This window comes from Notothenia rossii (genome assembly GCF_949606895.1).
Source record: "Notothenia rossii genome assembly, chromosome: 3".
Classification (NCBI taxonomy): Eukaryota; Metazoa; Chordata; class Actinopteri; order Perciformes; family Nototheniidae; genus Notothenia; species Notothenia rossii.
This window is the reverse complement of record NC_136901.1, coordinates 36,213,706-36,234,539: the sequence shown is the minus strand read 5'-3', so window position 1 is coordinate 36,234,539 and position 20,834 is coordinate 36,213,706. Positions and strand designations below refer to the sequence as shown.

The 20,834-nt window shown below is 39.4% G+C and overlaps 2 protein-coding genes across 2 annotated transcripts in view; one reads left to right on the top strand and one right to left on the bottom strand.

The window, feature by feature from the left end:
- The first annotated feature begins 4,416 nt into the window (after positions 1 to 4,416).
- On the top strand, positions 4,417 to 7,248 carry pnp5a (purine nucleoside phosphorylase 5a). Its single transcript, XM_079670571.1, has 6 exons — positions 4,417 to 4,671; positions 5,342 to 5,511; positions 5,598 to 5,701; positions 5,809 to 5,984; positions 6,078 to 6,268; positions 6,547 to 7,248. Exons 1-6 carry the CDS (start codon positions 4,649 to 4,651, stop codon positions 6,762 to 6,764), a joined length of 882 nt encoding a protein of 293 aa, XP_079526697.1. The 5' UTR covers positions 4,417 to 4,648; the 3' UTR covers positions 6,765 to 7,248.
- Positions 7,249 to 7,594: 346 nt separating this feature from the next.
- Positions 7,595 to 20,834, bottom strand: part of capn1 (calpain 1) — a 36,059-nt gene continuing 22,819 nt past the window's right edge. The window contains exons 5-22 of the mRNA XM_079670570.1: positions 19,800 to 19,933; positions 18,599 to 18,767; positions 15,912 to 15,995; positions 15,034 to 15,119; positions 14,098 to 14,172; positions 13,691 to 13,851; positions 13,269 to 13,429; positions 12,960 to 12,971; positions 12,658 to 12,869; positions 12,109 to 12,148; positions 11,956 to 12,021; positions 11,820 to 11,877; positions 11,639 to 11,703; positions 11,285 to 11,353; positions 10,824 to 10,902; positions 10,524 to 10,640; positions 9,845 to 9,903; positions 7,595 to 9,713 (exon numbers count right to left, since the gene is read on the bottom strand). Coding sequence (XP_079526696.1) covers positions 9,687 to 9,713; positions 9,845 to 9,903; positions 10,524 to 10,640; positions 10,824 to 10,902; positions 11,285 to 11,353; positions 11,639 to 11,703; positions 11,820 to 11,877; positions 11,956 to 12,021; positions 12,109 to 12,148; positions 12,658 to 12,869; positions 12,960 to 12,971; positions 13,269 to 13,429; positions 13,691 to 13,851; positions 14,098 to 14,172; positions 15,034 to 15,119; positions 15,912 to 15,995; positions 18,599 to 18,767; positions 19,800 to 19,933 — 1,674 coding nt within the window. The 3' untranslated portion in view covers positions 7,595 to 9,686. The remainder of the gene's footprint in view (positions 9,714 to 9,844; positions 9,904 to 10,523; positions 10,641 to 10,823; positions 10,903 to 11,284; positions 11,354 to 11,638; positions 11,704 to 11,819; positions 11,878 to 11,955; positions 12,022 to 12,108; positions 12,149 to 12,657; positions 12,870 to 12,959; positions 12,972 to 13,268; positions 13,430 to 13,690; positions 13,852 to 14,097; positions 14,173 to 15,033; positions 15,120 to 15,911; positions 15,996 to 18,598; positions 18,768 to 19,799; positions 19,934 to 20,834) is intronic.

The following is a 20,834-nucleotide window of genomic DNA, read 5'->3' as shown; positions in this document are numbered from 1 at the left end:
GTGTTGTTTACTATAACTCATTTTGGTTATGTCTGTTGAATTCAGCCGTGCATGTAGTAATAGATGTCTTTATTTATGTGTGGAAATCTCTCTAATTTGCATACCTACAAAATGAAGAACACAGGGGAAAAAACTGTCTGGTTCATGATTTCGAAACTGGGATGTCAGGCCTTGCTGGGTCAACCTTCATTGCACAAGTTGTCCCATTAGATCAGTATTTACAATAAGTTAAGAATGTTTGTTATTGTGACGGGCCAATGTTTGCTCTTCGGTCAATGACGTCCGTTCTGTATTGCTCTACAAAAGGCCTTGCAAATTGTTCTTTTAGTTATTTTATGCAACGTCAAATAGTATATTTGCACAACCTCAAATGTACACTGTGCTTAATTCAGGTTTTATCTGGATTTAAAAAGCAAACATTTGTGTGGATGTGGTTTGACATGTTGTTCAGAAGCCAAACATGAACCTATTGAAGTCTGGCTTCCCCCCTGGGTGCCAGCATGCATTTGTTTGGCCCCTGTCCCCCACACACCATGAGTCCGCCCCTAATTGATGTTTTGCTCATGTGACTTCTGCAGCTGAACAGTCCTTATAGAAACAATTAAGTGTGACATGATCAATGGTGTCACAAGTTGCTTTAAGGTCAAGAAGGAACACTATAGTCTCCAGCTTCTAAAATCCCGTCTGTCAACTGACCAAATAGTATTGGCAAAGAGAAATTAGGCAAGATATCACATAAGAACTTTCTCCATAATATCCAGAGCAACTTGAGGATTAGTCTAAAATGTTGTAAGACTGAATGTAAGCTCATGACCTGTGAGCAGACATGTTGACACACTTCAAATGTCCATCCTGAAAGTGAAGTTCATGTCTCCAGAGGGGTGAAATGTTTATCTCGGAAGATATCATATCAGGTCAAGACTTCACCATGTGAGAAATCTCAGATTGCGTTATCTCCGGTCAGCTTTGCAAATGACATCAAGCGCGGCATATGGCTGTGGAATGCATGTCGATATGCATGAAAAAGTGGTAGGTTTCCGCAAGATCTGCTGACATCGTATCCCATGCCTGACCAACGTGTTTAAGTGCGATGTCCAGGAAAACCCTTTTTGAAAGAAAGGAAAAGTAGACACGAAAGATTTATGCGGGACTTTACCATCAACATCTACATTAGGTGAACCTTTAGTAACCTTTTTTGGACGGTACAGTTTGGCTGTAAAAAACAGGTGGATGTGGGCCGCGTGTTGCCGTCAGATGGCCCCCATTCATTGGCTGTGGCTTGTTTGCTATAACCGATCGGAAGGGTGAAGAAGTTGGCGGGTCAACGCCTTCCAACGCCTTATCAGACTAAGTTAACAACTGCCCTTAAACACAACAAGAGATATCAATTTTACAGAACCCAAACAGTAAGGTGGGGTACTTGGAAATAAATCATAATACACACATTGAGTGACGGCTGTTCGACATGTCAATGCCAAACAACAAATCAAGGTCCAGAAACGTCAGGCTGTATGTTGTAATGTAGGCTCGCCATTGTTTTGGCTGCTGGGAAAAGCCATGATGGACCCTCTTACGTGTGTATTTACCTGTAAGTCCTAAAGAATGTCAACCAAAGCAAAGCTCAACAATTGGCTTAGGTTAACTTGCGTAACAATGATTGACCTTCACTGTATGTTTCACCTTTGCTCATCTGGGAAAATACACATTTCTGGTAATGGATTTAAGAAAAATAGGGGGTTGTGTGTTATGTAATCTGTGTCAGTGACCACTAGGATTTGCAGCAACATAAACACATGTTTCAAATTTATTGCAGCGCATTGAGTACAGTACATTATGTCCAGGTGGCAATCCACGTAAGTGTGTTATAAAATATCCTGCAAGTTCATTGTGGGGCAATAAATGATCCGATCTAAAGAATGCCGTGTTTCTTTATGACTGAATGGATTATAGCCTTCCTCATTTACAACACACACAGGACGTTTGAATGAAAAGTCTTACTGGAACAATTGCAAAAACAAACTTCATAATGCAGATGATGTTTTCCCTGCAGTTGCATGTGTGTTTAAGGAAACATTAAAGACATATTGTGATATTTGAAGCAACATAACATCTACAGGTCAGTACTGAAGTAGGGTTTGTAAATAAAGCAGTCGTGGAAGAAGTATACAGATCTTTTACTTCAGTAAATTAAGCCATTATACAATGTGCAAGTATTCTCTTGAAAGCTATGGAGTGGAATATAAAGACAATTATTTAGGTGTTTGAAAATATGCATGTGTTGTAATATACAGTTACAAGAAAAAGTATGTGAACCCTTTGGAATTACCTGGATTTCTGCATAAATTAGTCATAAAATGGAGGAAGCCACTGCTGTCCAGAAAAAACATTTCTGCACGTTTGAAGTTTGCAAAAGAGCACCTGGATGTTCCACAGCACTACTGGCAAAATATTCTGTGGACAGATGAAACCAAAGTTGAGTTGTTTGGAAGGAACACACAACGCTATGTGTGGAGAAAAAAAGGCACAGCACACCAACATCAAAACCTCATCCCAACTGTGAAGTATGGTGGAGGGAGCATCATGGTTTGGGGCTGCTTTGCTGCCTCAGGGCCTGGACAGATTGCCATCATCGACGGAAAAATGAATTCTCAAGTTTATCAAGAAATTTTGCTGGAGAACTTAAGGCCATCTGTCCACCAATTGAAGCTCAACAGAAGATGGGTGATGCAACAGGACAACGACCCAAAGCACAGAAGTAAATCAACAACAGAATGGCTTCAACAGAAGAAAATACGCCTTCTGGAGTGGCCCGGTCAGAGTCCTGACCTCAACCCAATTGAGATGCTGTGGCATGACCTCAAGAGAGCGATTCACACCAGACATCCCAAGAATATTGCTGAACTGAAACAGTTTTGTAAAGAGGAATGGTCCAAAATTCCTCCTGACCGTTGTGCAGGTCTGATATGCAACTATAGGAAATGTTTGGTTGAGGTTATTGCTGCCAAAGGAGGGTCAACCAGATATTAAATCCAAGGGTTCACATACTTTTTCCACCCTGCACTGTGAATGTTTACATGGTGTGTTCAATAAAAACATATAATTGTTTGTGTGGTTTTAGCTTAAGCAGACTGTGTTTGTCTATTGTTGTGATTTAGATGAAGATCAGAACACATTTTATGACCAATTTATGCAGAAATCCAGGAAGTTCCAAAGGGTTCACATACTTTTTCTTGCAACTGTATGTCATAAAATACGGTGAGAACAGAAGCTATTATTTCAAGGACACTTCGGAGACGTGATGTTCAAAACAAAACCTGAGTCATGGTAGACTGGGAGTGTTAATCAAATAATAAAAAGCTGATAGATCATTGCTGAATGGGTCTGGCAAACATTTCCTGTTGAGTTTTATCACTATTATCTGTGCATGTTGAGATGTTTAATGTAAAGAAATGTATTGGGAGAATGTCCATTTGTGCATCGATTACTCACAGGAAACTCTGTTTTAATCGCATACCACGTTGAAGGAAGAGTGAACAACTGAGAAAAAGTCAAACGCTTGCTAAGGCCTGCTTCACAAAGTATTTAAAAAAGTAAATTATAGTAATAAATTGAATGTATATAGCGCTTCTCATCTGCCAAGACAAGCCCGAAGCGCTTAGGGATATTGTGAAGAAGTGAGCATGCAACTGGATAAATTAGACCTGGATTACATGCACTACTTGTATAAGAGTTCCTACAAAGAATTTCCTATAATAATTAAAGATAACAGTAAGTTATATAAAAGTGGACACTATGTGGGTGAAGTGTTCCTTTAATCTTCAATATTGCATCCTATATTGTTCATTGCACCAGATGTATCTATCTGCAAAAATACCTGAAATGTCAGACAAATGTAGCTAAGATTAAAGTAAAATACTTCACAGTGAAAATTAAAATAGGTTGCATACAATACTTAATTAAGTTGCTCAAACTCGGTGACTAGAATTAAGATGTTTAAAAGTAAAAGTGTGTTGACACATCTCATACGTCAATGCATGAAAACAGTGACGGTGACAACACAACATCACAAGGACACATAACTCATGTGATGTTCAAAAAGAAATGGTAGTAATGCTGAAAATGCACATTATATCCAGGAATGTACCTATAAAAAGCTGAATGATCATTGATGAATGTATGTTGCAATCATTTCCTGTTGACAATGGTTGTAGAGGATGCTGGGAACAATGAGGGCTTTTGAGAATAACAGACACATACATGTCGCCTTCTAAGTTGCACTCTGTTTTGAAGGTGTGTGTCCCCACAGCCAATGAGGATGCAGCATTCACATGCGTCACTTTGAGCAGCAGGGTGGGTGGGGGGGGGGGGGGGGGGGGGGGGGGGGGGCTGTGCCTATAATAAACCCAGTGACTGCGCCTTTTCTCCAAAGACAAGTGGGAAGAACTCGAGACTACAACAGGACTCCGAACCAGAAAAACTCAAAAGAATAACTTTTTATAAAACTGTTTTGTCTTTCATATTTTTTTACATTCTCAACAGCAGGGCTCTCTAAGTTTTTGCCGCTTTGGAATTTGTTTTTCTGTGCTTCAAAAAAGCGCACATTTACAATTTTTTCTTCCCTCATCTGACACTTTTGCAATCTTCTGCAATGTTTCCAGAAACAAACAAAGGGTGAGTACACTTTTGTACAATTTACAGCATTTTGTTTTCAATGCTGCTGAACACATGGCCCCTTCATGGGGCTGTCGGCAAATATATATACCGGTTTGGAACGGGGCCAAAACAAATCAAACCCGTGCTCTCTGGACAGCAACTGTTTGAAGAAGAAATCTTAATATTTGTCCTGAAGGAGTCCACAAAGTGTTGCTTTACACTTTTTATCACATTCGTTAGGCCAAAAATGATATCAATATCATTTGGTAGTGGTGTTCATAGTAGGTTCAGTATCAGAGTAATTTATTAATAGCACAGTCTCGTGAATCATGCTTGGGATTGTGTAGAAACAGCTTGTCATATGAAAGGTATTACGCAAACTGTAGAATTAAAGGAATCAGTGATAGTTATCAAATAAGCAAGCAAAAAAAGATTGTGCGTGTCGCCAATTCATTGTATAAAAGGCGTGATACAGCCTGTGACTGCAGGAATGTGTGTGTGTGTGTGCATCTCTTCAAACACATCCTTATTAGTAGCCGTTCTTAGATCAGGCTTGCTGCCAAGAAAATCCGGTAATCTGATTATAATGATCACATGATACTAAATGAATCAGAAGTTCAAGCTCGGTGGAACAAAAGATGGTCTTTGCAGTCAAACTGATCTTAGAGTTTCTTTTTGTGTCATCCAGCTGGAGCTACGAGGACTGCAAGGCCACTGCTGATTGGTTGCTGGCCCAGACCGACGTGCGGCCCACGATTGCCATCGTGTGCGGCTCTGGGATGGGAGGGCTGGCTGACATGTTAAAGGACCAGGTCGTCTTCAACTACAAGGACATCCCCAACTTCCCACAAAGCACCGGTGAGTTCAGCTACAACAAACACCTCAGAAACAAATTGGTTCCCCATTTGGCGTTCAAACTAAGTGAATGTTTTTTCTTCCTGCAGTGCACGGACATGCAGGCCGGCTGGTGTTCGGCACCTTGAAGGGGCGGCCATGCGTTTGCATGCAGGGGCGCTTCCACTTGTACGAGGGCTACCCAATCCAGAAGGTGTGTGTGCTGAAGAAAAAGAATCCCATGAAACCTATAAAGATGCTGAAAGATCCTTCAAACCCAAGTCCCTTCTGGTTGTATAACATCCATGTGTGTGTTTCCAGATCACGCTGCCCATACGCATCTTCAAGCTGATCGGTGTGGAGACGGTGATGCTGACCAATGCAGCCGGAGGCCTCAATCAGGACTTTAAGGTTGGAGACATCATGATCATCAGAGACCACCTCAACATGCCGGGCTTCGCTGGCAACAACCCGCTGGCCGGACTCAACGACGAGAGGTAGGAAGTTCTGACGGCCTTTCGGACATTCAACAGTATCGCCCTTTGGTCTTTGTCCGATTCTAAACCTTCCATTTGTTCCTCTTCACGCAGGTTTGGAGTGCGTTTCCCCTGCATGTCCGACGCCTACGACAGAGATCTGCAGCAGATGGCCATGGATGTGGGACAGGAACTCGGCTACGGAGACTTCCTGAAGGAGGGTGTCTACTGCGTGTTGGGCGGACCCTCATTCGAGACCATCGCCGAAGCCCGTATGCTGCACAAACTGGGCGCTGATGCTGTCGGTAAGAAGTGTTTCATGGATTATTACATGGATTTTTTGCCACTAAAACTGAATTTTCTATAGTTATAGTACATGGGCAGCATTGGTGTGCTTTTAAAGCTGTAGAAACGGTGGACATTTAAAATTATTTTTTCCGATATGGAGAAATCAAAACTATAAAGCCTAGTTAAGTAAAGCTAGCTATAATTTTTCTTCTTCTGCGGATAAAAGCAAGAAATCACATAACATAGCATGGTTTCTATGTAGTTAAAACATGTTATACTTATCTGTCCTCTCCAGGCATGAGCACAGCCCCTGAGGTGATCGTCGCGCGTCACTGCGGCATGCGCGTATTCGCCCTCTCACTGATCACCAACAAGGCAGTGATGGACTACGACAGCGAAGAGAAGGCCAACCACGAGGATGTCCTCCAGACAGGCAAGCAGCGAGCGGAGCAGCTGGAGCGGCTGGTTTCCACCATGGTGACAAAGATCGAGCACAACAACAACTACGCCTAAGAGACGCCGTGCCAGACAGACGCTAGATTTGAACCTTTCAGTGAGACTGAAGGGGACTTAAAGTGGTTGATATTTAATGCTATGGTGCCAAATATCCAACTTAGTTAAATATTTAGGTGAGCAGTGAGGCTGTTTTTAGTCTTAGGTCAAAAGAAGATAATATTGTCCTTTGGAGAATCTGTATTCAACAGAAATACAAAACACACACACAGCCTTTGTTTTCATGCCTTAACAGACGTCCTACATTCCTCTATCGAGCAGCTCCAGAGGAAATGTTTATTTTTATCATTTTGAGAGTTATTTGTTTTAACTTAAAAAATGTAATCAGTTTGTGTAAATGTCTGCAATTTAACTTAACAATGAGCTCAAAAATCTGTTATTTTGATGTTGTTGAAATGTGTTCATTAGTGGACTTATAGTATTTTAAGGTGTTTGTTTTTTCATATGAATGTTGTTACTAAAAAGGTACTATTTATTTACTGAATTGAGTTTGCCTGTGTCGTTCTTTGGGGTGCAGAGGAAAACGTATTTTCTTTGATTAACACATCACACAATAAACTGAAAAAACTGAGAAACCGCTGACTTTTATTAAGTGTTTTATGTCAACAAATCTCACGTAACTGTATTAGGTTAGTTGAAAGCAATAACATATAAACAAATATTATATTCAACTTAATACTATTGCTTTCAACTAACCTAATACAGCCTAACCTAATTTGTTGACATAAAACATTACATTAAAATCAACAATTCAGTTTTTTCAATGTACGAATATAATAACATAACTCAGACTTAATATATGAAAAAAGAATGGATATCGAACCAGAGACTCGTAAAATCCCATTTATTTGCAAAGTGTGTATTGAAGTTTTACAGAGACGCTACACATTAAGCCAATGTATTGCATGATGCTTGGGTCCAAAGGGGCCCAGAATGTTGCCAGTGTAAACGTTAGGTAATGTTACATAAGCATTACGCTGCAAAAACTGAAGACAGGAATGCTGGCATTGTCGGAGTATTAAACAAATGTAAGCGTTTGGTTGTCACTTTTTGATTAAATGTTTCAAATTCTTCGACTTACAAAAGCACTGAAATATTTGGCAAAACAAACTATTTTGGTATTTGAAACCACTCTGGTTGATAAGATGGTAAAACCACTTATCATGTGTATCCTCCATACTTAAAACACTTATCTTTCTCCCCGAAAGTGACATATTATTTTGGAATACAAGCCTTCATATAAAACACTTGCTCCCATTAAACAGAAACTAGGCAGGCAGACAATATATGACATTCCACACTGCATGCATACAACATCTCCACGCATCTTGCATAATAGTTTACCTTCACCCAAAGTATTCACGTGTTCCCGTTAAAGGCAAAATCAAACAATGACGACATCCCTTTTGAAACCACTAAAACATCCATTTCCAACAATGATATAAAATATTTTGTTGTCATATTTTGCAAAAACAGTCAGTAAAAAGTGCCATGCATAATTATGCCTTAAAGCTAAACAGGATTATTTTTAAAGAAATATAACTTGACACATTCTCTATGATACAGCACACTGACATTGTGTCCGCGCTACAGGGCCCAGTGAAGCTTCATGAGAGGACTCGTGATGCTGAGGTGAAAGCTAAAGTTTGGCAGAAGATGTAAACGAAAGTGCCTCGCTGGCCACATCGCTACGGAGGCAGAGTAGAGAGAACATATTCATATGTTGGCTGGAGAACAAGCTAGCGCACTTAGCAGCTCTTCACATCGGGCACAAAGATTGTGAAAACTGGAATTGTTTTTCTAAAAAATGTAAATCTGAGAGGAGTCCTTTGCAGATTATCCTCAGGGACATTAACTAAAATGATAAAATGGACTTTTATTAATCCCTCGTGGGGAAATAGTTTCTCTGCATTTGACCCATCCTAGTGTTAGGAGCAGTGTGCTGCCATTTTGAACGGCGCCCGGGGAGCAGTGTAGGGAACGGTGCCTTGCTCAGCGACACCTCGGTAGCACTTGCTCTTGCCGGGACTTGAATTGGTGACCTTCCAGTTGCCAAGCCAAGTCCCTATGGACTCCGCCACCACCGCCCTAACTCTTTGTGGACTGGCCACTGGATTGTTTTCACTTCAATACATTGATTTAATCAGAAATCTGTATTATAGGTATTCAATTTCCTCTTCAGCCACTCTAAAGTATCCCTTGCTTATAATGTGTAAATCATGTTTAAGTAATTGTTGATTGCTCATTTTAGATATAAAAACTGTTAAAATCGAAACCACGAATCGACAAGAAATATCCCATTTATTATACATACAAAAAAAGTGCAAAAATAATCATTTTGGTTGAGTTTCAGGGCTGTGTGGAGAGAAAACCAATGTGTTACTTTTCAACCTGCTTGGCTTCATTTCCTACATGAATTTGGATTATCTGGATTATTTGGATTATAACCAAACCAGACATTTTAATGGGAATATAACATTTTAAAGATAAGGGTGTAACTTTTAAGAAAATACATTGTTATATTATGTTTTATTTCTAGACAAAAAATCTATCCAAACTACAATTAGGGATATTTTTTCTCCACCTACTGAAATTAAACCAATATTTTTATTTCTGCCTCCAATAAAATGTTTGTATAGTTAAAAAATAGTTTAAAATGTTCCCGCCTGCAGTCAGTGTGACCGCAATGTTGACCGCCAGGCTACAAGAACTGAGTGTCCCTCCGTTGGCAAAGCAGATGGCAAATAAAGGTTTGGGACATTTCCAATGTAGGCACTGTAAAGATTGATTTACAGTCTTTGAGCATCAGAGCGCCACGACAGCAAGAGGAAGAACTGGTGGAAAAAAGGCACTTCTGAAACCACACATATTGGGCCTGGAGCTGCGGGATGCGGGAACATTTACAGAAGAATCCTCTCGTCTCTAGGCAAACATGGTCAGGGTAATCCACTGCAGAGAACAGACAGTGTGTGAATTAGGGGATGCTAATTGTAAGCTATTCACAGAGTAGATTTCTAACACAAGCTTGAAAAACTAAGACATTGTTTGTGTGGTGTTTATGTTCACGTGTGTGGCCGTACCTGCGTGAAGTTGAGGGACATCATACCATCTTTATCCGTGTCCATGGTCTGAAAGGTTTCTGCAGACAGAAACAAAGAGAAAACACTTATTTCACTATCACCAATTTACTATTATTATACTCTTTTTTAAGTGCAACACAAGCATTTGTATTTCTTTTTTATGTTATACGTTGTTTTGTTTTTTTACCCAGAGACATGTACAGTAGGCTATGTTGTTTATTTTTTTAATTATGGACATTAATTAGCAATAGGCTACAATAGCATACATGTATGTATTAGTTTGAGCCATACAAGCGCCACCAATAACAGTAAGGTAGACCCAAAAATCGTAATATTTTAATATACGGTAACTATAAGTTAGGCGTTAATTTATTTTGTTAACGTTAGCTATCTATGCTAAAGTTGTTAGCAACGTTGGCACTTAACGTGAACGTCAGTTGTTGAATACATAGATAGCTAACATTAAACCTAATAAATAAATAATAATAATAATAATAATAATAAATAAAACCTAATACTATTATTTGTGCATTCAAAGTTATTTAAAATTAAAGTAGCATTGTTAACCCTGGAGGTTCAATTACAAATGCTATTGTTTGATCTTGGTTTAACTTTTTGTGGTAAATTGAGGTAAAATGTGTCTTTAATGACATTGAGGTGGTGCAGTCATGGGACTCACTGAACATGGTCTCCAATCGGACCAGACAGGTGACAAAGTTGTCAAAGTCCACCGCCATGTCGGCCTCCGTGTAGCGCAGGATGATCAGCTGGAACAGTTGGTTGGTCAGCTTAAAACCTAAAGAAGTAAACCCAAACAGGAAAAATTAGGCCATGTTTTACCGAACAATAATCAAAAGCATCAGAAAAAGATGAAGATCCAGAGGGGAACACGTAAACCCTGTGAAGAAGAGTGAAAATTGCTTCTGACTTTTGTGTTACTATTTATTTGTTCTTGTATTTAAATGAAAAGGAACAGTACCTGCAGATTCAAGAGCCATCCTCATCTCATAGGAACTCATGGTTCCTGATTTGTCCAGGTCAAACTGCCTGAAGATGGTCTGGCAGGGAAACAGAAAATGGAGAATGGAAAAAAACTAATATTTAGGCACGCCGACAGGAAGAACATGAGAAAAAATTGGTCGACTGATCGGTTGTCAAAACAAACAACAGGCTGACGCAGGTACCATGGAGCAGAATAAATATTATTGAGCGTGCTCTGGGTTAGGACGTTTTTCCTTGTACGATGTGAGGGTTTAAGGTCAGAGGGTGTTGGTTTCTCATACTGATATTCTGCACAAACTGTGCTGTCGTATGTACCGTATAGTGTCCTTACTGTAAGGTCATTATTATATGTACAGCACTTTGGCTCAACCAAAAATCGTTTTAAAAATGTGTTATATAAATAAAACGTGACTTGAATTGATTTGATTTAAATCTCACCAGGTATCGCTTAATCTTTTCCCAGAGGACATGGAACTCTGTCAGGCCGAGCTTCCCACTGCCATCCGTCTGAGCACAGGAGTTAAGGAACAACCAGTACGAGAAAAAAATAAACTTCATATTATTTAAAATAGCACCCAATTTTAAGGGAAAGTCTATAGGAGTACATGAAACAACAAGACGAAAGAAAAAATAAAAGTGTATTGAATTATTTCAAGCTGTCCATCACAGGTCCAACAATGGGACTGCAATGCTAAACTTGGGGAGTACCTTTGTTTAATTAAGCATTTTTTTCTGAACCTTTAATATTAAAGTTATATTAATGCTGATATTTTGATGCCATTTCAAGGATACGTCCATTAGGTTTATCATACTGCGACAAGCCTCTTTCGTGAAGCCGTCTGTCTTCAGGTCTTTATCTGTTTGCATCAGAAAGTCAAACAAAAAGAGAGAAGAATATCAAATATAACACGCTATAATTCCATATTATCAGATGCCAGCTTGTATTTCCAGAGTGATTGCAGCAGTTACTAACGTTTGCCGATGATCCTGTTCAATATGGTTTGCAGCTCTTTGAGGCTGATCTCCATATCCTGTTGAAATAAAGACAGTCAAATAATTGAAATATAACTAAAAGCTTTACCCTGAAACATTTGTCAAAGCGTTCTTACCGGCCCTGCCAGCTGTCTGAAGAGATTCTTGAAGCTGGCATCGATTTGGCTCTCGTCCAGCTCGATCTGAAACACAAACACAAACACTTCAATACACTTTGGTTCCTCTCCACACAGTTTTAGCAATTATGTTAAGTTATTAAATCTTATCACCTCTGTTGGAAGCTCAGCTATTACTTGATCATCAAGCTCCCTGACATGGAAAGCAGAAACATTTAGAGTTACTTAGATGCTTATCTTAATACTATTTTTTTTTTACTTTGCTAAGGAGATGTTTTCAGCTTAATTTGTCTGTTTGTCAGCAGGAATACTAAAAAGAAAAACTGGCCCAATGTTCTTGTAACTTGGTGAAAAGGTGTATCATGGAGCCAATTGGAATAACGGAGGGAAAACAGACTTTCCAACTCGAGAAATGTGACCACCAGAGGAGCACTTGAACGCACCATTGGCCTTGGGGCAGGTCTCCGCTCTCCAAGTGCCATTCTATTGTAAGAGCTGTTTCTTTTTCTATGTTGTTTTTAGCTTGATATGTATTGTATTCATTACATTTACTAAAGATAACACTTAATACAATTGAAAGTACACTTAACCTGGAAATAATCTTGTAGAATTAAAGAATAGCTGCTTATTTTCTCATTATAAATCTCATCTCATGCCCAAAGCATCCTCTCTGCCTCCTCCCACTCTGTCACAGCCACTCACTCGGAGTCTGCGGGCTTCTCAGAGAAAACTCTGAGGCAAAAGTCGGCCTCTTTGTGCGGCTCGAAGGTGGAGGGGACGATGATGTACTCCCCGGCCGGCAGACTCAACCGCGAGCTGACCTCCCTCAGGTTGATGAAGAGCTCTGAGCGGGCGCTGGAGCCGTGGGTGAGGAAAAAGTCTCGCTTCAAGTGGACGCCTGAGCTGCCCTTAAACTGAGAGCGGAGGGAAATTATTGAAATGCCTTCAATAAAGACTATAAAATCAAAAGATGACATTTTTTTGAAAAGAGGTGAAACTCATACCTCTTTTGGAATCTGTAAAGAATGGAGAAAGGGGGATAATTACTATGATGGACGATATCATGAACTACAAAATACATGAGAAAAGCTACAAAATAGAGATTCTCTGGCTAAACTGAAATAAAGAACAAAGTTTGAATCCTGAAACGTGATATTGTAACATCTGTTATAAAGATAGCTTTTAAGTGTTTAACAGTGTCTTCATTTAACTCTTTTCTGCTTCCTTTGTTTTCAAAACAGGCATTATGTTAATGTTCTCCAAGGGGAAAGGCTAAAACGATGACGTTTTTAGCTTGTCAGGCTTCACATTACCTCGTAGAGGGCAAACCCGATGGTCTCCATGTCTTTGCCCTCCCGCCTCTTCTTCCTCCGGTCCTTCTGCATGAGGCCGACCAGGAAGCTGCAATCTGATTGGCCGGGAGTGTCGGGATGCTGCAGAGCAATCTTGAACTGAGGGTTGAGCCAAAAGGTTGCTGGGAAGAAGGAGTTGGGAAAGTCAGATTGCAAAACATTTGTTAGTATTTTTTTTTTTTTTATCCACCAAAATTCCTATGCATATTCAGTGTCTCCGAAACAGAATATAACGACACCATATGATCCTAAAACTGAAAAAGAAAATTAAACTGGATCGTGTTTGGGGACAGATCTTCTATCATATATCATCCTTCCATTTCGTTGTTTATTTCTACTTCCGGTTCCTTCCTCCCATCCATTTTCTAGCTCACACTTCCTACCTGGGAAGTTCCTGCAGCCTCCGGCCGTGCTGCCCCTCCTCCACTCGCCCTGATACAGAGACGAGCTCCATTTCTTCGGCTGGCTGTTCTGCAGGGCATCAGCCGTCAGGTTGCAGAGCTCCAGACGATTGAACTCATGCAGGAAGTCACTGAAGGACATCCTGACAGACGTACACAAACATACTGTTAGGACAGGGTCGTTTTTCCATCACAAAGTCAAAGAGTCTAAGCTTGTCTCAGCACAGACGAAAACACTGACATTTCAATATATACTGTTTTCTGCATCAATTTATCAAACCGACAAAGGGAAACAGATGTGAAACAACAATAAGACACAACTGTAGGCCCTGAATTCAAGTGTGGTTTGATAATGTGTGTTTTTCCAACTGATGGTAATAGGCACTCACCAGAATTCACCGTCCTCACTGCGGTTTTGTAGCCGACTTCTGACAGAGCGATCCACACTGTCCCATTCTCTGGAGCTTTGGATTTCACAAAGTTAAAAGAGAACTGTTCATGAATTATATAACTAAGGCTGCACTTTTCCTCATTGGTACTGTAGATCCAAACATTATTTAGCAAAATAAACAAATGTTACCGAACGTGGTGTTGTTTCTTCAAATGTTATTCAACAGGTGAAGTTTCACATTATTTTGAGTATGTGAAGTGTTCAAAATGTGACATATTGGTAGCCAGGGGGGAAATTTGGTAGAATGCTTTTCTTACTCCAGGGATATACTGTAACTAACACCAGTGTGATTTTGGAGAGATTAGGAACATCCTGGCCAAAATTACAGGTGCAAATTCGGCAGCCATAAAACCAGCTCTGTCAGATTTAGAAGACCCTCCTTCAAAGTGTTTTGAGTAAAACACTTTTGTTTGCTTAAAGTAGAGAGGGAAAACTAACACCAGTGTGATTTTGGTGAGATTAGGGCAGATTCAGAAGCCCCTCTTTGGTATATGTAATATTATTTAATCCAAACCATTTCTCCCCTCGGTCTGACTTTTCTTCTAAATCCTGAGGGCAGATGAGAAGCCAAGTGAGCAGAATTATTTGGGAGGCAATCTTAAAGTAGACAGGCACTGAAACGGAGCGTCTCGGAGCGAAGACAGGTATATTCAAACAGACAATATTAGAAAAAAATGTGTTTTCATTAGAAACCCTCATTTTAGCATGAAACTGAAAATGACCATGATATATCCTCTTTAACTGCCAAACAAAATTCAGTATTTATCAAGATATAAGAGATTTAATCAGAGTGAAAACATTCTGCCAACATTTAAGACCTTCACACTTCATTTAAAGGCTAAATTGGATGTACTTAGTGTAAAAATCATCGTACTTATCGCTCCACGCTCCGGTCCACTCCACTTCCCCCCAGGGGTTCCTGATGCGAACCAACTTGGTCTTATTTCCTCTGTAAACAACCTGAGGGCACGAAGACATTTACACTTCGTCACTCCTTAGGTCATCTGGGGTGAGTGCGTATCACAAACGCCCTGCACACGTCTTTCTGTGTATTTACTGTCTGCAACTCTGAAATCAAATGTCACAGTTTAACAAACCCTAACAAATGGAGCTATCCTCTTTGAAACAAATTAACTTCAGTTACAGAACGTAATGACACTGATTATAAAAAGACCTATGATGCATTTATCATGTGACAATGTCATAAGAGATGCAACGTTGAACATGACAGAGAATATTTGAGAATTATTATTATTGAGTATTATTATTTTTACTTTGTTATAATTATTATTTTGAGTGAGAAAAAAAAAAGAATATATATTATTATTATTATTATTGTTGTATGTTTTGTTTCTGACATGTTCAATAAATTGACTAAAAAAAAAAAAAAAACTTTACTAAGGGGAATGTTGCCAAGCAACGAACCCATGATACATTTAGGGTTTCAATTTCTGATTTTATAAGTAAAAATGCAGTTTTCAAAGTTAACTTTACTGAATTTACATTCCTGAAATCAAGCCGTTTTGATAGCCAAAATCGGCAAAAGCATCCTTAAAAGTTTTTCAAGCAGTAAGTCAATGTGTGTTATAAGGAAGAACATTTGCTAAGAAAGAATACATTGAATTGCAAGTAAATAGTCCCAACGTTTTTTCCTCACTCTTTACAGTTCTGACATTTTGGATCTTGGCCATTGCAAAAGTCACCATGCTGCCATTTTGGCTGAGGAATTGGATTTGACTGTGAACCGCTCACCTCGTCCACACCGGTCACAGAGTAGGCGTGTCCCTTCACCAGCTTCTTGAACGTCACAGCCTCCTTGTCCACAGAGCTTGTGATCTGAGGAGAAACAGCGCGGTCAGTGACGTCTATAAAGTGATTTAGGAGTCAGGAGGAACTGCACACTGCTGCTCCACATGTGACTAGTTAGAGACATTCAACTCATTATCGAGGTCAACAAACTTTTGCTTTTTTGATTTTCCAGTGGACATTTATTTAGTGGATATGTTTTTCAGTTAAGTAAGTGTCATGCAGACACATCGCAGATCTTCTTAAGCAAACAAAGACAATGCAGACAATAACAGTGTTAAATAAATGAGTGTTTAAACTCATTTTTAAATGCTAAAAATATATATTGGTATATATGGATCCCACATTTTTTGAGATTACTAAATGGGAGTCATTCCATATATTTTTTTCTTCAATATTTACAATTTTAAATGTGTAGAAAATGCAAACTATAAATGTAAAAGGTGCAGTTCAGAACCTAAACTTTGTATTTTAAGCATTTATCCAGAAGACTGTTCGCTATCGGTTAAAGTGAAAAGACTAAACTACTGTGAGGATGTGCTTTTATTGTATTTTTGTTGAATTTGTTAATTTGCTAATGTTATTATATTCTTGGTCTGTACTTTAAACGGATTTCTAGCATCTGCAGACTTTTGATTTTGTTTGAGAATAATTCTGTCTTACTCCTAAGATATTTAACCTTTCTGCTTTTTTGACATGTATGACCAACCCTGACTCTGTTATCTGTCTTAAGGAATGGGAGGCCTCAGCTATAATGTTGATATTAGTTTTATGACCGGTCAACTCTCGGTCACAGAGCCTAAGAGTCAGACAAGTGATTGAGTGTCTCCAGATGTTGGGGCTATCTCCAGTGTTCCCAGATGTTTACGTTCTCCCCCAATATGTTGATTAACTCTAATTATCTCTAAATCTAATTCATTAAACTAGTTAAAAGGTCTATCGAGAGAGAGGCTAGGCAGAATTGATGTGGCAACCCACCCGTGCAGTCAGAACCTCTGGCTGCTGTGACTTGTGATGTGAAATACTCCGGCCGATACTTGTAATAAAAACCAGTGTTTGACATCAAAGCTCCAACTCTCCTCGCGTCTCTCTGAGTCTCCATTGCTGCAGAAGTTTCCCTTACACATTTTATACTTTTTTTCTTTGCATTATTCTGTAATCTACCATATGTCCAATGTTGGGGAATGTTCGTTTGTGTTTGTGTAATGTGATAAATAAAAGTGTAATCAATAAATACATTAGATTAGATTTTCTATCCTATTTTTTAAATCTTGTAAACCAAATAAACAACCTTTGTTCGTTGTCGTTGAGCTCTATATTTCCCCATCCCTGGTACAGAAAGCTCTTTAAACTTTGGTATTGGGTCTTTTACTCCAAAATGACCTGGAATGGCAGTCCTCCCTACCCAGACTGGGCAGCACAGGGAGGCATGGTAAGTACAGAAAATGATCAGACAGACGAAGTTCAGTCCCCTGTGTCTGCAAACACCCCGTGTCCTGGAAAAATGTGCTGATCTCATGCCAGCTTTTACAACAGGTTTCCATATCTTCGCTGCCCTCTCCTGGCTCAACACCACATTTTTCTTACATGTCTTTACATTTACAGCATTTACTTCTAAATTCACCAATACTCTGAAACTGAGGTTAAAAAAGACTTTCTGTCAACAACAATTCTCTATTTTAAGTGCTAGTAAGTTTAATATGCTTTCTGTATTCCATGATGTAAATGTGTTTATAATCTGTTTGGTTTCCCCTCCCCCCTTGTGAAAATCCTCCCAACCATTGGACTTCCACGGTCAGCATGTCTGGCTATTTTTTTTACCTTTCATCTGCCCTCACAGGGGGTCAAAGTAAAGTATGTGTTGTGTTAGATACGATAATACAAATATTTACTGTCACCTATTGGATTTGTAAGAAGTGTCAAAGCACTACAACCTACTGTTTTCATTATTAAACAATTGATAATGATTGTATTCTCGCAAATTATTTGGTATAAAACATTACCTGAAGTGTATTTTAAAAAGCACAGAGAAGAGAATAACTTATCTCATAACTTTTTTTTTACTTAGTACTTTTGAATGCATGTAACATAATGTAACATTTAGCTGTCTGTGGCTCTTTTTCTGCTGTAACAACGTACATTTCCCCTCTGTGGGACTAATACAGGTATTCTGATTCTGATTCTGAATAAGAGATAAGATGATCCAAACAGAAAAAGCAGGACAAATCTTCACATTCAAGAATCACCTTTTTGGTACTTTTACTACTTGAAATGTGTTGTTTGATGAATTGATTTAACTGATAACTCCAGTACTGTATCATATAACTTTGAGGTTAATCATTTAAGTGTGATTTAAAAACAGAAAAGTGAGTGGAAGTTAGGAAAATGGGGACATTTCCATAAGGAGCACTAAGAAAAAGGTGGCCTAAATGTAATACAAACTTAGATAACGGCATTTCATCGTATGAAATACAACTGTCCTTTTTGAACTGTCAATCGCAAACGAGTTAAAGGAGTAGTTTTGAGTAACTGCTTATTTGCCTGAATAAGATTGATACCAGTCTCATTTATATATGGTAAATATAAGGCTGGAAATAACTTCAAAGCTGAAGCATGAAAGTTGCAGTACTGACGTCAATGGAGCAGCCCAGCAGCGACCCTCGTTCTATGGCCCTGCTGATGATGCTGTAGAGGTCGGAGGGGGCTTTACTCAGCTCGAACATCTCCGTCACGCCGCCCGTGAAGTCCTCAAAGCCCTCGGACGTACTGCCCCCTGACAGAGACTCATAACAGCCGTTCAACCTGGGACACAACAGGAGATTAACCAGGATTACAACTCTTTCAAATACGGTACAAATGTGAATATTAGATATACTTGCAGGCCTTAAAGGGAATCTATAGACTGGACTGTTGCTAAGGGGGAACAGTTAATAAACACTTACTGCTCCACACTGTGCGACACTACAATATACAGTATGTACCTTCATAGTATAGGGTAAATGTAACAATGCATAAATCCTGCTTTTACATCACACTCTTAGCGTTTCTTCTCTGCTCTTAACTGGGAAGCCCCCTTCACTTGGCACGCTGACACTTATTCAAACAATGCTGTGATTCACTATAACAGCTAACCAGATTTACTACTGAGACCACAGCTGTGCACCAGAGCAGCTGCAGTCTCAAGTGTGTGTCAATGGTGTTCCAAGGAAAGATTTTCTACATCCAGAAGCTCTCCACCAACAGGCTTCATTGCACAAAGTCGTGCCTCAAACTACGGTCCTCAACAGGCCCTAACTTGGGATCATCCAATTGAGAGTGAAATACTGAGACTACAACTTGAGCAGACCCATATTCATTATGTTGTGTTTATATTAAGAACGAAAAAGCAGCAATCGTCCCATTTTGTACAATTGCAGGGAAAGGTGCATTTAAATCGTATGAAATTATTAAAACACTGTTGCAGTTGTGATGCAGATGCATAAAAACTGACCAATCACAGCAAACCTGGCTGTTTAAGTGTTCTTAAAGAGACAGGCACTAAAATCGAGCAGTTCAAACAGATGGTAAATACGGATATAATTAGACAGGAATTATGAGAAATATAATGTGTTTTTCTACATCAAGGCATGTAAACATGTTGTATTAGAAACCCAAACACAATTATGAACCTTACAAATAAAATATGTCCCCTTTAAAAGAACCAAAATGTAGTCAAATGTAGCTACCATTCAAGGTATGATGTGGGCAACTTAAAGCTGGTAGCAACAACAATATGAATTTGATATAGTGGTATTTAAACAGCATTATTCAGTTCGTGACGTCCGTCAGTCTTACTTTGCGTAGGCCTTTTCCAGCAGTGCGCTCCAGAACTCCGTCCCCTCTGCCGAGTGGACAAACAGCAGCTTCCCATCCTTCACCGGCAGCCGGTCATCGATCACCACCTCCACCCACTCGCCAAACTGCCAGAACTGCACGAGAGACACGAGAAAACACCAATATTAAAACTGACAAAGTTTACAAAAGATACACAAACTATTGAAGGGAGATAAAGTCATGTATTTCCACTATATAGCTTGCCGGTCATTCATCAAACCCAGGACTAAGAGAGATATAGTGAGTTTTTCTTAAGCTTTTTATTTTAATAAGTACCTTAAAGCTGTTTTTCAGTACATTTACTTTCCATTAATAATGTGGAAATAAAGAGGACAGATAAACCTGCTGCAAGTGCAACTAGTTTCTCAATTAGCTCTTCAGGAAAACTACATTAACAGCTGGAGTCTGTAGTTATCAATTTCGGGACTTTAAAGTTTCTCAGTTCAAGTGGGCAAAGGGGAGGCTAAACGTTTTAAAGTATAGCAGCATTAGTGTAGATATAGTCTAGACTAGGAGGCCTCTATTTGAAGCCATGTCACATCTCCAGAATGTAATTTACACCTTGATGCCAGAGCATCCGGCACACACAGAGATGAGTCTGAGCTTTACAGGAACATGGTGGCTCGTCACAAAATGAACTTTATTGAAATGCTTTGCTTCAGGATACATTTCTGATGTTGAGTTAGATGCACTGCTCCCTGCTGGCCAACAGGCACACAGCCACGTGGTATTTAAGCATAAAGTGTGAAAACTATTCAGAAAACCCTGAAACCATCAACCTCAGTTCACCTGATGCATTGAAATACTTTTGTCTCCTGATGCATCGTCTTCAAAATGTAGGCTCGCCTGATTGCTATGCATCATTACTAGACATACTGAAGGTAAAGAAGGTGCAGTAAATCCCAGCTGCTTTGGTCTGTAAACCGATGGTTTGCTTGCAGAACTGGTTTTGAGATATGTAGCTTGAAATCCAGCAGGGGACCTCAGGTTAATAAA

Coding starts and splice junctions, on each gene's coding strand:
- pnp5a (XM_079670571.1), top strand. CDS start 4,649: ATGTTTCCAGAAACAAACAAAGG. Junction 5,985..6,077: donor GCCGGACTCAACGACGAGAG/GTAGGAAGTTCT, acceptor CTCTTCACGCAG/GTTTGGAGTGCGTTTCCCCT. Junction 6,269..6,546: donor ACTGGGCGCTGATGCTGTCG/GTAAGAAGTGTT, acceptor TGTCCTCTCCAG/GCATGAGCACAGCCCCTGAG.